Source organism: Paramisgurnus dabryanus, chromosome 17 (assembly GCF_030506205.2).
Source record: "Paramisgurnus dabryanus chromosome 17, PD_genome_1.1, whole genome shotgun sequence".
Lineage (NCBI taxonomy): Eukaryota > Metazoa > Chordata > Actinopteri > Cypriniformes > Cobitidae > Paramisgurnus > Paramisgurnus dabryanus.
The window spans coordinates 22,351,174-22,367,509 of record NC_133353.1 but is presented as its reverse complement, the minus strand read 5'-3'; the positions used below and the strand labels follow the sequence as shown (position 1 = coordinate 22,367,509).

Sequence of the window (16,336 nt, the reverse complement as noted above, 5' to 3'; positions counted from 1 at the left end):
AACGCTGCGGAAGCCACCACCCGTCTTAAGGGCTAATGGTGGGCGAAAGTCAACCGTAGTTGAGGAAATAAGACAGCCGTGGCTGTGTAAGCAAAGCAGTGCTCTGCTAAGGGAAACGTGGGCTAGTAGGATTAACCCCACGGAAAAATACTCACAATGGAACCCGGTGGGACACAATGTGGAGCCCGAGCCAGACACGTAGGTTCGCGAGGATACAGCTAGTGAAAGGCTGACAGCCAATGCTCCGCAACAAAGGCTGCCAGGGCAGCGGAGGAAGAACAATTCAAACCATTACGCATTTTTGTTCTGAAGGCCTTCCATACTGACACAGTTATGAAGCATCAGTTGGAGGCTGCAAGCCGACCTGCGAGACTGCTCTCCGTGCTCCCCCTGGTGAGGAAAGAACACGAGAGGATACAGGCTCGATACGAACACTGAAAAATCTAGTGAACGTATTAGGTGTCGCCCAACCAGCAGCTCTACAGATGTCTGTTAGCGAGGAACCACGAGCTAAAGCCCAAGATGAGGCAACACTCCGTGTGGAGTGCGCTCTCAAATTAAAGGGGCAAGGAATACCCTGAAGATTATAAGCCAGGGCGATAGTATCAACTATCCAATGAGACATCCTCTGCTTAGTGACAGCTTTCCCTTTCTGCTGGCCACCATAACAAACAAAGAGCTGGTCTGAGGTCCTGAGGCTTTGCGTGCGAACCACGTAGAGTCGCAGTGCGCGTACGGGGCACAACAAAGCCATGGTTGGGTCTGCGTCCTCCGGGGGCAGCGCTTGCAAGCTCACCACCTTATCTCTGAAAGGAGTGGTGGGAACTTTGGGCACGTAGCCTGGTCTGGGCCTCAATGTTACGCTTGAGGCAGCAGGACCAAACTGAAGGCACGAGTCGTCAACAGAGAATGCATGTAAATCCCCTACTCTCTTCACTGAGGCCAAAGCTAGCAGGGTCAGAGCTTTCATTGATAAAAGCTTCAGACTCGCAGACTGCAAAGGCTCGAACGGGGGGGCCTGAAGGGCTTTCAGCACCATGGACAGGTCCCAAGGAGGAATAGAAGGAGGGCGCGAGGGGTTTAGCCTGCGAGCGCCTCTTATAGTGTAATAACCAAATCATGCTGGCCAACTGATCTGCCGTTGATAAGTGAGTGAGTGACGAGCAGAAATAGCGGCGATATCAACTTTAATGGCGAAGGGACAGCCTACCATCTAACCTATGTTGAAGATATAAAGCACAATGTTAATGGGGCATTCTCTGGGGTCCTCGCATTGCAAAGAGCACCAGGTGACGAAAAAGGTTTCATTAAGCGCGTAAGCCCGTCTTGTGGACGGTGCTCGAACCGCGTCGATGGTGTTAGATACCGTTTGCGATAAATCACCTAAACCTTGCGCGCGCTCAACGACCATACATGGAGATCCCACGGGTCGGGGCGCGAGTGCCAATGTGCCCCTTCCTAAGAAAGAAAGTCCTTCCTCAGGGGAATCCGCCAGGGAGGGCTGTCGCGAGGAGCATTAACTATGAAAAACCAATTCCCAGTCGTCCAGTACGGACGATTAATAAAAGGCTCTCCTCGTCCTGCCTGACTTTGCACAGTGTCTGTGCGATTAAGCTCACTGGAAGGAATGCGTATTTGCGCATCCCCCGAGGCCAGCTGTGTGCCAACGCATCCACGCCGAGGCTGCCCTCGGTTAGTGAATAAAATAGGCGACAGTGGGTATCGTCCGGCGACGCAAACAGATCTATCTACGCACAACCAAACTTCTTCCAAATTAGCTGGACCGTCTGGGGGTGGAGTCGCCATTCGCCGGGGCGCGCAGCTCGAGAAGCGCGTCCGCTGCTGTATTGAGCGAGCCCGGAATGTGAATGGCACGAAGGGACCTCAGATGCTTCTGACTCCAAAGGAGGAGATGACGAGCGAGATGCGACAGGTGACGAGAGCGCAAAACCGCCTTAACGGTAAATAACGCAACAGTCGCAATGTTATTGGTGTCGGCTAGTACATCCTTCCCTCGCATCTCCATAGCGGAGCGTACAAGTCCCAGATATACAGCGCACCGCTCGCGGCAGTTGGGGTGCTATGCACACCCCTGAGACTGCAAGCCCGTCATACGTGGCGATCATCCCGTGCTAAGGGCATACATGCTACAGAATGCCAGGAGACCTTTCAGGGGGCATTGTCTATCGGAAATGCCGGGTCTACCACGGGGAAGTTGGAATGACACGCAGGTGTAATGTTTACACGGTGTATGCCGGTGCGCCACGCTCTCCTCGAGACTCGATCGTAAGCCAACGCTGAAGCGGTCTCATATGAAGCAGCTCGGGCGGTGTCACAGCCGCAGCATGCTGTCATATGTCCAGGAGCTTCTGAAATTGTTTCAGAGGGACCGCGTACTTCCCTCGAATTAAACCGAGGCAAGTCAGAACTGACTGGTTGCGCGCTCTTGTAAAACACGCCATTTAGTCGATCGAGTCTAGTTTCCATACTGAGAAAAAGGATCCTCTGCACGGGGCAAAGGACTCTTTCCCAGTCGACCTGAAGACATAAACGAGCGAGATGCCGAAGCATTAACTCTGTGTTCGCGCACGTCTGCCAAGAACGGGCTATTATAAGTCGACGTACATAAAAGCAGAATGCGAACAACCCTCTCTCTGATATTTTAAAGCCGTGACTAGCACATGGAGACACGGAGAGAGAGAGACAGCTCGAATGATGTACTTAGTATTAATATGCCCACCCCACGACGCAGAGCGAAAAACGGTCTAAAGCGAGGGGAGATGGACACATAAAGTACACGTCTTACAGGTCTAAGGCTGCAAACGATCTGAATATTGAAATACGAGCCTCGGCGTTATCGTCCAAAAGAACACCTTTGTAGAGCCGGTGCGTAAATCAAATCGATCGTAACCCGCCGCGTATTTTGGGTACTATGAGATAAAGGCTGGAAAAACCCTATCATCATCATCATCTCGGTAAGAGGGACCGGCTCGATACATCCTTCGCCAACAGGACATCGACCTTTGCACGCAGTACATGTGCATCGGGCGCTTTCACCACAGTGAAATGAAAGCCCGAGAATTTTGGGGTGTGCCGGATCTTGTAACCGAGGCGGATTGTGCGTAAAACCCAACGAAACGGGCTGGGAACTGAAGCCAAGCACCCAGGCACTGTACGAGGAGAATTAACGACACTACCGAAGTACCCGCGGTGGGGCAGCGAAGCGAGACAGGTGGGACTGCCGGTGCGTCTGCTGTGACAGCATAAGCATCTACAGTATGTGTGTGTGACACTGACCTGAGCCCGCTGAGGGTGACGGTCGTCTGGTCTCCTCAGCGGAGAGCACAGACTCCGAGGAGGGTGCTGGTGGTCCCGTCTCCTCAGCGGAGAGCTGGAACTCCTCAGGACACCCGCTGGCGACAGAGGAGAGGGAGGAAGAGCACGTAAATGCCCGCTCACATCTCTCTCGATCCTCTGGAGACCTGGAGAAGGAATAGGAATGCACTCTTTTTGTGGTTTTGTGGGTGCCGGCTGAGAAGCCGGCGGAACAGAACAAAACGAAACCAAAGATTCTCCACCCGGCCCTCTACCGGTGGAGGGAGCGATGCCATCACCGTCTCCCGTAGAGTGATCCCATCCGAATCCAGGTCGCCCGTCTCAGGGCCGCTTCGATTTCCGTTTACCACGGGAAGCGGGTGGGGCGGGCGGGGCGGGCTGCCGACGGCTGTTCCCCCTCCGTGGCCTGGAAGATGTTCTAGTGGGGGGGGTGGAGGCAGCCGCCGCAGGGCGCCCTCGGCGAGGAGCAGACGGGGCCGCCGGCGCTGGAGGGCGAGATGCAGGTCGCTTGCGCCGGGGCATGATCTGAGCGATCGCCTCCGTCTGCTTCTGGGCGGCGGAGAACTGCTGGGCAAAAGACTCCACCGACTCACCGAAGAGACCAGCCTGGGACACGGGAGCGTCTAAGAACTTGTTCTTCTCCGCATCCGACATGTCCGCCAGACATAGCCATAAGTGGCGTTCCTGGACCACCATCGTGGACATGGCACGACCAATCGCCTGCGCTGTCACCTTCGTAGCGCGAAGAGCCAGATCAGTGGCAGCCCGGAGCTCCGAAAGGACAGGCGAGTCGTGTCCTCCCTCGTGCAGATCCCTCAAGCCCTTCGCTTGACGAACCTGCAGCAACGCCATTGCGTGCAGGGCTGAAGCCGCCTCTCCACATGCCTGGTGGGCAGCGCCCGTTAAACCGGAGGACTGTCTGCAGGCACGAGAGGGGAGGGTTGGGCGGTCCTTCCAAGAGGGAGCGTGAGCCGGACACAGTTGCATCGCGACAGCACGCTCCACGGGAGGGATCCCCGTGTAACCCTTAGCGGCTCCGCTGGTGAGGGAGGTGAGGGGGGAGGGCTGAAACGGCCGTAATCTCATGGAAAACGGCGACTTCCAGGTTCTAGTCAGCTCCTCGTGCACCTCGGGGAAGAAAGGCACCGGTGGAGAGGGTTGTGACACCCGGGCAGCTCCAAAGAACCAATCATCCAGGCGGGACGGCTCGGGCTGAGGGGGGGGAACCCACTCTAACCCTACGGTCTCCGCCGCTCGAGCGAGCACGGCCACCATCTCTGGATCGAACTCCGGCGTCCCAACCCGACCAGAGGGAGGAAGGGCGTCGGGGTCCACGTCAGGGGGAGGAGGCCCACCCTCGGATGCTGCGGCGTCGGTGGACCCGGAGGGAGGCACAATGGATTCTAGAGACATCGTAGAACACGACGCTGAAGTCTCCATAGGCACATCAACCGGCTGTGGATGAGGAGGCTGAGAGCATGAGGACGAATCCCCCGACCGGCTCAGCACAGTGATGCGGAGGTCGTCCTTTGAGAGCTTCACAGCCGCACCGTGGCGGCGTTCAGCACTCGCATGACGAGGGTTGCGCTTTTCCCGGAGGAAAGACAACCGTCTCCGCAAATCCACAAGGGACATGCTCTCGCAGTGAGAACACTTACCCCCAGCGAACGCTGCCTCTGCGTGCTCGATGCCCAAACACGAAAGACAACGCTCGTGACCGTCCTTCGGACCCATGTATTTGCCGCACCCAAGATCGCACGGACGAAAAGCCATCCTGAAAAGGACGCTGATGTCCGGATATACGAGAGAGTGGCTGCCTTTAACAAGGCACAAAGCTCTCTCGTATCACTCTTTTAGGGAAATTCACTCAGATGCTTAGTTGATGAGCGCACAGGAAGGCAACGCACACACTAAACTCAAAACAATAAACAGATGTAGAGCCGTGGAATAAGCGAAGCGTCCGCTGTGGTACTGCTAGTACAACCAACTTCAGCAATCAGATCCCAACAGAGTAGAGTAGCTTCTCAGTAGCAGATACTGCAGGCTTTCGAAGCGAATAAAAGCTAATTTCCCTATTTGCACCTGCTGCTTATATACGCACCTGGCGGGGCGGCGCCAGCATTATGCAAATATCTCAATGCCAAGTTCATTGGCGTTTTAGTAGTATTCGAAGCAGATTGGTCTCTCTAAGCGAGTTCCCAATTCGTCGGTCACGACGTGACGTCGTAGTGACCGACTGAAAGGGAACCCCTATTATCCACCACTCTTCTGCAACTTATAAATCCCGGAAGTATCGCCCTGGGGCAAACAGCTGTATGTCCGTGTATGTTTTGATCATGGCTCTAAATCTGATCTCTATCAAATGTCCTTCACAAAAATGGAATTATCTCAGCTTCTTGCTAAATATTTGGTGTTTTTGAAGAAACCTACCCATATTTGAGAGGTGATAAAAAGAGAACTAATGAAGGTAGGATGAAAGTACCTTTTGCTTTGAAAGCAGATGGTCTGTTCTTTCATTTGATATATTGTATGTTTATATATTTAAGGAATAATTTTCTGGAAGGCATTAAACTTTAGGGAAAATCATGAAAAATGCAGGCGCTGGCTGGCAACTTTTTAAAAAGCGTTGGCGGGGAAAGAGTTAACCTAATCTGCCTTTTGTAAAAACCCTCTGATGCTCTGAGAGCGGGGGCTTCCTGTTTTCTTCAAAACAATTACATCTTAATGACAAAAGTGTGCTTGGGCACGGATCAATAAAAGTACAGTGTGAGTGCATGCCAGCGGGGACTATTGCGCTTGGGCACTGTTCGATTCGGTTAACATGAGTGCGCCCCTAGACAAATTCTCTCATTTGTCTAATAGTGGATGAGTATCATGCACATGATTGGCTGTGATTTATTGGGTGGTGCCTTTGGGGTCTCACTTATCTAGGTTACTACAGTGACCTTGATAAACTCAGGCATCATAAACATTTATTTTGTCCTGGGCTTCAGTAAGAGTCTGACCTCCTTAATACTGAACTACAGTATAAGATATGTCTCTAAATAGACCAGTGAGTCAATGTAAAATAGAAGACAGAGCGAAAGGGAGTCTGAAAGAGAAATTATGCAATTAGAAATTATACAATTAATTAAGTTAAAGCAATAATTCATCCAAATGTCATAAATCCATCTTTATCTCTGGAAGACAACGGGCGTGTTTTGTAAGGTACACTCTGTAGCTGTCACATATTGGTACCAAAGAGTGCATATAAATTCGTCAAAGTACATCTGTTGCCTACCTGTAAAAGTACAGTGGCCATTTTTTATGACAGTGTATCCAAGCTTCAATAAGAATGGATTTTGATTCATATACAAGAAAACAGCTCCAGTCTACCTCACTACCGTTTCGAGAAAGTGTGAATGCTGTGAGAAGAACGGCGAGGAGTGGGCGGGGCACATGATATAATAGGCTATCTAGTCCATGTACGTCTTATTAAATATTACGATTTACTAAAAATAGCTGTATTACAGAAATATTTAAATGATTTTAAAAGCAAAATTTTAGTTGATGGCAAACCAGACGCATGCAGACAACCCGAATCCCAGTTTGCCTACTGATACTATCCCCTAAAAGTACAATATGTGCGTTTTATGAAAAAGTTTAGACATTTGAGTTCATTAAAGGAGATGCTAAATCTAATTCTGACTACTACTTACTACTACATGACCATTTAATAGTAGTGAATTATCTTGTGCTGTAACAGTAGTACATGATATGAGCACATCGCTGTGATTTGAATATGAGAAAGCAAAACATAAGCCCTTGGCCAACAGGTAGGCTGGCTTCATTCCCCTGGCATTGAATGGGAGATGATTATTTTCATGCTGGGCTTCTTGTCATATCTCTGCCTGCTGGGAGTCTTATCAAATGTAAATACACACCGCAATGCGCTTCATGCCCCGGCTCAGCTGTTGTTTTCTTTACACCCTACCACCATCCACCACTCCCTCATGTCTTTCCACAAAACTCTCACTTTCAGCTCTGCCTAGTTTGAGATTATAATTAAGATGGGGTTTTGGGAATCCTGGGAATATTTTATTGTTGAAATTTCTGAAGGTAGTTGTTGTTATTGATAAACTGATTTTTTATCTTATATTAGTTGTTTTACTTAGACAAAAACAACATCAATGGAGTACAAATAAGGACAAGTGATCTGCTTTTCAAAAGTCCCCACTAACTCATCTGTCTTTTGCAATTGTTGTGAGATATTACATATACTAAGTCACTTGACAACCCCATAAAGTCCATAAAAATGATAAAGCTTTGGATTAGCAGCACAAACGCTGAGGACATACTGATTAAATTAACCTTAAAGTCACTTTGGATTAAAGCATTTACAGAATGCATAAATGTATGTAATGGAAGTCTTAATACAGAAAAATATGTAAAACAAGCACCATTTATTCTAATGTCTTTCTCTTGCTCTCTATAGGACCCTGGATTTGCTTCCTTCATCATTGACCAGCTGCAAGTCCCTGATTGGCCAGCGAAACGTGGGCATGAAGAAACAAGGTGCCATGTGTGTGCCACACCAGCACAGCAGCTAAGACAGCAAGCACTCCAGGAACTATACCTGGATTCTGACATGCCATCATTGCCTCCCAGCACCTTCCCTGGACATCCCACCAGGTTGACCACTCACAGTGTGGTAACTCTTTCCTCTAGAGCTGCAAAATCCAGGATACCTCACCCAGCGCACAGCATCCTGCCTGTGGGTGAGAGACAGCGTGAAATGGGCTGGACTCAGAACCCGTCTTCCAGCACTACTGCACTGAAGCCTGGTGTACAGGTGACCGTGAGTGGAAGACCTTTGACGGGAGCCATCAGCTCAGTTACCATTCAAGCCCAGCAGTACCTGGAAGGGATGTGGAGCATCTCACGTGTAAATAACTTCCTGCCTCAACCAAGCCCAGTATGCAACCTTTTGTTATAAGCATTCTTAGTTTATATTTTCTTTTTGTAGATTTTAAATTATACATTTAGTAAGTGGTTACCATTGTAACCAATCTATAAGATCATATGCACAACATGTTTATGTTAGCCTATCTAGGTCTGAAAATCACAGTTGACTGTAGTAAACTAGAATACTGTGATGCATGGGTGCATGCTATTCCAAAGAAAAACAGTTTGTCTTCATAATCATTTATCAAAATGTAACAACTTGCCTCTGCAGGAAATGCCTTACCCTTTTGTATTTAACCCCTCCCCTTCAACCACCTGTCACATTGATGACAACTTTACATGATTAAATTATTTGGCAATTTGAATGAATAGTGCTTGGTTAAGGACACCTGAAATGCCTGCACTTGTAAGATTAAGTGTTGATAAAACATGCTGTATCTCATTTCATTTGATTATAAAGTTGTAGTTTGACATTTGTTAACGCACCCACAAACTTACGTGAGTGATTTCGAAATTTAAATCACATTATGGATAGTCAGAGGAGTTGTTTTATTACTTTATTGATGGGCTGTTTTACTACACTGTTACATTCCACAGTGAACTGCACTTGTGTGCTAAGTGTACAGCTTTGGTTTGTCAACCAAACAAAATAACTAAACTATTCATGTCCAACTTTAATGGCAGATGCTCTTTTCTATCAAGAGCAATCTCATTTTTAACACAAATCAACGCCTTTTTTATAGTATTGATGTTTCTTTTACAATCCCAGCAATTGCCACTGATAGGGTTCTTTTGTTCTTGCCCACAGTGAAGCTATTGGTGAACAGCGGTGAATTTCCTCTGTGCGCTAATGTCAATAAGCGCCGACACAGAAGCTTTTAGCAAGCAGCGTGTGCTTTTGTACAGACAAAGCAAAAAGCTCTTGAAAAAATGAAAGCAGACCAACTGCTGGCCCAGTTCATGTATAAAACCAACAGAAGCTCTCTGCCTGGCTGTGCTCACCCACAAACACAACTAAGTCAGCATTAAGATTCACATGCAGGCTTTGCATGTACACTAATCAGACAGATTTGAGTGGATGCATGGAGAAACCTATATATTAAATAACATCCTAAAGCAAATCCCAAATCTATAATCAAACCCATGCGAAAATGGTTTAAAAACAGGAAAAAATTGAGAAACCAATACATAAAATGACACAAAAACATGTTCCGTGTTAAGTGAACGGAAAGGACTGTTGTATCATATGCACGCAAAATTGGAATTTGACGTATGTATTGCATAAGTTTTCACACTTTGTGCTATTTATACACATCTACATGAGTAGATGGGTAGGATTTACTCACCCTCAAGCTAGCCGAGTTACATATTGTATGTCCACCCTTTTTCATACGAACAGATATTCAGATATTTTTTCAAATGTCCTAGGTCTTCCAATCTTTATAATGGATGGACATAGGGTAGCTCCTTCAAGTCCAAGAAGAAGTAATTGCAAAAGTAATCCACACGGCTCTAGGGGGATAAATAAATTCCTTCTGAGGATAATCAATGCGATTTTGTAAGAGAAATTTCCATATTTAAAACTTTCTAAAAGAAAATTACTAGCTTCCTGGAATGCCGCTCATCTTGGAAACTGTTTACACATGGTATTAAGTTGTGTTTTGGTTCATAATTGGATCACAAGTGAACGACACTAAATACAGGTGTAAACGGGGTGTAAAACATTTTGAGCTTGTCCACTTTTGACCACATTCAGAGGTAGTCGAAAACACATTCGACCGGATTGCTTTTGTGATGTAGGCGCTCATGTGGTTGAATGTGTTCGAATAGCCACAAAAATCTGTCTGCTCTCCGCCTCTTGATCTCATCTGATGTACCGAGCACAATGTTTTTACATTGGACATGACTTCTGGCGTGAACCAACAGTGTTCAGCGCAATCTTTAGGCTTTTATTGATAAAAATAAAGTGGCTGATCTCTGCCTTTCTTATCTTTGTTTCATTACGAACATGCGCAAGCTTGTTTCGTCAATAGCTCTGAAATACATTTAAATACACATGTACAAAACTCTTTGCAGCATGTTTAGTAATAACACAAGCAGCGGACTCTGACATAATATAAGTTCGCATCAATGTAAATGTGTAATTTCTTCCGCCCGTGTTTAAATGAAAGCACAGGGACTCGCCAACAGTCTCCACAGATCCCCTCAAAGTACTCAGGATCAGAAGCGGTCGAAAGTGGACAAAAGAGAAGGATTAAAATGGAAGGTGTAAACATGAATGTGTCTCTCTCATCCAGTTGTGGTCCGATTGACGAAAACGCATCTAAATACTAGGTATAAACAGGCCCATAGACTCATCTGCATTCAGGAGAGAATATTAATGTAGTGTACACACTTTTCGTAGTGACGTATGCGGAGGCATAGAACAACCCTCCGCATTACTTATAACCCATAAAATATTTATATTTGATCCAAAAATTGGGTTTAAACAACCCAGCATTTAGGGCTTAAACAATGCAGCACGGGTTAAATTACAACCAAACAAGTTGGGTTTGTCCCTTTCTGACGCAAAAAAACAGCATTTATTCAGAGTTTAATGACATCATAATGTCTATTTATTTTTAAACTCATCATCTCCAGCGATCGGTCATAAAAAGTTATGTTTGGCTACATATGCTGACCTATTCTGATATGCCCAATGTTCACCAATGAATGCCTGTTAGATAAAAGTCATGTCAATGAATATCCCGTTTTACAGGTTACACAGCAAAAATAAAACGATTGCTAATGCAGCGTCATGTTGCCTTTAAGCTTGCTGTATATCTATCACAGTTATCTATCTAAAATGACAGACAAGGCTGTGATTAATAGTTTGTCTCAATATAGTTTATAGCCTCTTTATGACGTGCTTTAAAGAAACGAAAACATTTGACTGAAACCTGATGAGTTTCAACTTGAAAACGTCTTGAGCTGACATTAGTGTCAGCTTTATTGCTTTTGTAGATGGCAGATAAAATTATTAGAGCAGAGCGAAGTGGGATTTTCCACTGGAGTATCGTATGGGTTGAAATGACCTACTGGCCTACTGGGAGCGCAAGACCAGGAATTCTTAAGCAGCTTGAACAGACACTGCCTCCCTATGAGCTGAAGAAAAAGAGAGATGATATCCTGCTTCTTTTCATCGAAGACATTCTGAATGAGATTTGGATAGTTGGATTTTCTGGACTCTGGTGAGGGTGTAGGGAATACCTGATTTTATCGAGCACTCTAAGCACGCTGCAGCTGTACTTTAATGACCCGACCTGGGGATACAGCATGCTCACCTCATGCTCCATGTCTGACACACATGAAAACAGCTTGACTGGAGGGCTTAAGTCAGTGTGCGGTTGACAGCTGCTGCAGTGTGCGTGCACACAAGCTTATGCTTAATGTCTGCATTTGTGCTTTCCAAATTCGGTATCGCCCCTACTGCGAGGCCCATTTAACCGTCTTGGTGATGTGTCATCTGACACTCATTTCATCCTTATCTGTGCGTGGGGGTTTAATGTGCCGTCCAGACAGTCACCATTCGTTCTCAGTGTGACGCAGTTTTGATTTATCGCGGCTCATCTGAAACCGGAATGCCATGTGCTGGGATATGATTCCGTGTCATGTCACTGATCCAGCATTGATGTTTTTTGCATTGATGACTGCATGAGTGTTATGTTCATCTGTGCCTTTCTGACTTTTCAGAAAATTTTGTTTTATCCCCCTTCGGTGGGTTCTCTTTCTCAAAGTCGACAGCTGTAAACTATTGCTTATATAAAAACGGCTTTGACAGTTATCGTCTGTGTTCATTGTCAAAAAACGAATTGAAATTTTAGTCATGCATTCCATGTTATTTTGAACCACACATTTGTCAGCTCCACAACCAAATTGACAGACATAATTATTGACTTGCACTACAAACAGAAGACAATTACAGAAATAAACACAAGCCTGAGGCGTATGAATAAACAGACATAAACAAAATAAAAATCATGTTTTGTTCTGCTTTGATTAGAACGCTCTCGAAACTCAATTGCAGCTTGATGTAATTGTATTTTTTTAAACCAAGTTCAACAAAGTGCATAGAAACTCAAACTGGACGCTACATGTCTGGCTTTATCTATTTGAATGATACCAACACGTGTCTGCGGTTCTGTGATGTATGGCGCTCATATGTCATGCTAGCTATATAAATAGGCTTCCTGTCAGTTATGTCGACACATCGGGCACATTGGATGGCATATGCTTCATAAAACGATTGTTAATGCTGTTATTGTAGTTGCCAGACATCAATCCAGAGCAAACACGAAGCCAGCCATTATGCACAACTACCACAACCTATATGTCAGTTGCTCAATGTGTTTAACTCATGCCAGACTCTGGGATAAAGCCAAGCCTTACCTGTGGCTTATTTGCGTGCTGCCTTCATACAAAATAACCACTTGACAGGTCATATTGATTGTGGGTTTAAGCTGCTCACTTACTCACAGGCCTCAGAGACAAAGAGCGGCTCTGGTAAAATAATGAAAATGTCCCTAAATTAATGGCTTCAGTTTGGTGGGGGGAGAGCAGGGACTAGACGTCTTTCTAAAAACCTGTTTATTTGTGAAAAGGCTTTGACATACAAGACTTTATGTATATTTCAAATATCAAACTCACTCGAAATCTCTGTTCTTTCACTGATTTTCTGTTTAGATTTCACTGGAGTCACATAGGGCAGATTAGCTTCTTTGCATGGTTGCTTTTCGCAAGATCAGTCAACCACCTCCCTACTGTATATTAGTCATGAAAGCCCTGATGGATCCACATCTGAATCCACATCTATCTCTGGCTTAGAAGTGGACATTATATGTAAACCATCTCAATCTCTGCCTATTCAACTGAATAGATGAATTCTCCTCCCTGGTGGCATTTTTTATGTCTTTGCTTGTGTAATTTGTAATAAATGCATGTACGTAATTGTTTTAACTCTTTTAAATGTGACCTTTAAAACATAATTCAAGGAACCGGCTTTTGTTCCATGTAATAACCTGCTCTACCTTGTCTAGCTGCTAGCAAACCTAAGTTTTAAGGTGTGATACTTCATGGCCTAGGTGCCGGATTCTTAGGACGCACTCATATTATGCCTTATGGTCGGGTTGCAATTTTGGCGTTTTCTTGTGGTCTTGTGAATAGTATGCCATACAGAACTGTTTGCCACTGAACCTGCATTAACGACGACAGTGGGGCTTCTGGCCTTAGTCAAATGGGTTGGCATGTTTCATTTTCTTTTAAAGATCGGATGGGGGACCCATAGATACCATAGATACCTTCCCCTTGGGCCCCCAATTTGCTAAATCCTCAACTGTGGGTAACATACTTATGCCGCAATAGTTAGCCTGTCTAAAACCAAGCTGATTTAAACCATATCTTTGTGACACTTGCATTACAAGTGAACGGCCCCTACGAAAATAGGATTTTGTTTCTCTCTCCCTGTCTCGTCTTCGACCCCAAGGACAATGAGACAAACAGACCTAGTTCCGGTAAATGTGAAGGTCGGCACACCTCTGATCTACTGGCCATCCTTCAACATGATACCCAGCTGATTCCTGACCAACGACCACCGGCAGAACACGCTTAATCTCCTTATCCGTTTACATATATATATCTCCCAAGGGTTTTCTCCTAGGGGGAGTCAGCCGTCATTGGCTTAACTTAGCACCCTCTTCTATATGTTATATTATTAATACGCTCACTTATAATGTTGATTCATAGCCACAGAAAATTTTGCTGCTTATGCTACCTGTATTATGTTATGCTATCTGTCGATTTTCTGTGCTTTTCCCTGCTTCTATTAATGTAAAGGTGCTTTGAAACAATTACCAATTGTGAAAAGCACTAAATAAATAAAATTGAATTGAATTGCATACCTAACCCAACCAAACCGTGCCTGAGTGCGATTGTCTCCCCTTGCTACACCCCCAGAATTTTTTTATTTGGATAATGTGAGTGTGCCCTTACATCTGCAAACAAGTATCAGCATCTCTCTTTTTTCTTCCTCAGACACAAGCCCTCATGAGTCAAGCAGAACAGAGCGACTCGTCCTCGGACACATCCATCTCTAAAGTGTCTCTAACACCCTCCAGACGGAGAAGTCCGGTTCAGTTTGGCCAGGACGGGTCCCCTTCCATCCAGCAGCCAAGCTCAGCTGCAGCATCCTTCTTCATCAAGTAAGAAAAGCATTGCTTGACATTAGCTTGAATGGGCCATGCATGTTTTTTCGTTGATGCCTCTGGGTCTTGTCTCTATGTATGAGAGGACTATGCACTTGTTATTATGCTGTATGCTATTGGGCGAGTTATACTGTAGGTGTTAATAGGAACATCTCTAGAATGATCCTGGAAAGTACATTTGACATTGTCCTCAAGCCAAGTGACAACATGGGACATTAAAGAGTGATCAGTGGGCCTTTCCCTGGGTGGAGAACTCTGACAGCCCAGCCTTCAAATCCGCTTGGGATATTGCCACCTGCCCAAGCACATCCAGGTCATTCTGACACAACAGACAGGCCTGACCCCATGTAGAACAAGGTTAATTTTTGTGCTCTGATTTATTTTGCTTGTCTGTTTTCTTTGGAGTTGTTCTCAAAAGAGCGGATATGAGGCTGCTATGTCACAGAAATACTGAAAGAGAGAGAGAAAATATATTTGTTTTCCCTTCTTAATTTAACTCCTGGCTGAAAGCAGCAGGAAATTTTGTCGGGTACCACCTCATGTTTCATCCCAAATACTGACACTTGCCAAGAATTTTTATGTTGTTGTTCGGAATGAGTTGCGTTCCTGGAATAGTGGTTGAAATATTAGGAAACACAGTGGTGTAATGCAGGATATGCATAGGTATACAGAGTATACCCACTTTATATTAGATGGTATGGGGTATACTCACTTCTGCTTTAAAAAAATGGGGTCATAAATTAAGAGTATACCCACTTCTCCAGGCACCACTACACCACTAAGGACACAACATAACTTTTTAACAGCGGCCGTCATTTTAATACAGACAACTGCTATCAAATGCTATCCCAGGTGAAAAAGTGCACTAAAATACACTTTTTAAAGTAGGGGTGAGTGGGGCACAAACCGACAGGGGGTTAATTGTAATGCAGCTACTTAACATATTTATACAGGACCGAGCAATCTGTGCTTTTGGCCTTTTTCCCTTATTGTCAGAAGTTAATCTCCTGTGAATTTGTGAAAAGTTTTGATGTGTTTTGGTTAAGGCTGTTTTGAAGGCATAAAAGTAAATTTCTTCATCTTATGTTTTTTTCAATTTCTGAGCTGGGTGTGTTAGTCACCAAATCCAACCTTATATTATTTTAATCACTGTCTTGTTGCCTAAAACATAACATCATTTTGAAACATGTCAAAAATCTATTTCTATACATTGATGCATAATACAAGGATTGTTAGATGAAAGATCATGGATGAATGTGTGGATATCAATCTATTATAGGCAGATATATAAACAATATCCACCTTTAGTATATAGACAGAATTTTATTAAATTATTTGTGTTTAAAAAGAAATTTCTAGCAGGTGTTACAACAAATCCTCTGTATGTTACAATGAACCCCACCTATGCGGTAAGTTGTAACGTTTGCACTCCTGTCACTTTTAGTGTAATTGTACAATAACGGTGGGTCCCACAAAAAAACCTTAAGTGTTCATTTGTAGCAGATATGTGTGTGTTGATTTGTGTAAAAAACTATTAATCTAACTTAAATATTTTTTGAATGATAGTGTCAAAGTCAAAAAGCGTTGTGCCCCGCTCTCCCCTTCAGTTAGTAAATGTACTATTTTCGTGGATTAATTTTGTAGCTAATATACCAAATTTGTCTTTAGTACTTCTTAAGATTAAAGGGTTAGTTCACCCAAAAAAATGAAAATTCTGTCATTGTTTAGTCACTGTCATGTTGTTTCAAACCTGTATAAATTTTGTTGTTCTGATGAACACAAAACAGTTTGGTTACAAATATTTCTCAAAATATCTT

At 44.8% G+C, this 16,336-nt stretch overlaps 1 protein-coding gene across 2 annotated transcripts in view; it reads left to right on the top strand.

Moving 5' to 3' along the window:
* The window catches only part of kif26ab (kinesin family member 26Ab), a 107,085-nt gene that overhangs the window by 36,999 nt on the left and 53,750 nt on the right, over nt 1-16,336 (top strand). The window contains exons 3-4 of one of the 2 annotated variants that reach the window (XM_065288669.1): nt 7,811-8,260; nt 14,350-14,516. In XM_065288669.1, coding sequence (XP_065144741.1) covers nt 7,811-8,260; nt 14,350-14,516 — 617 coding nt within the window. Of the gene's footprint in view, nt 1-7,810; nt 8,291-14,349; nt 14,517-16,336 lie in introns of both variants that reach the window. The other variant, XM_065288668.1, reaches the window with a different exon arrangement.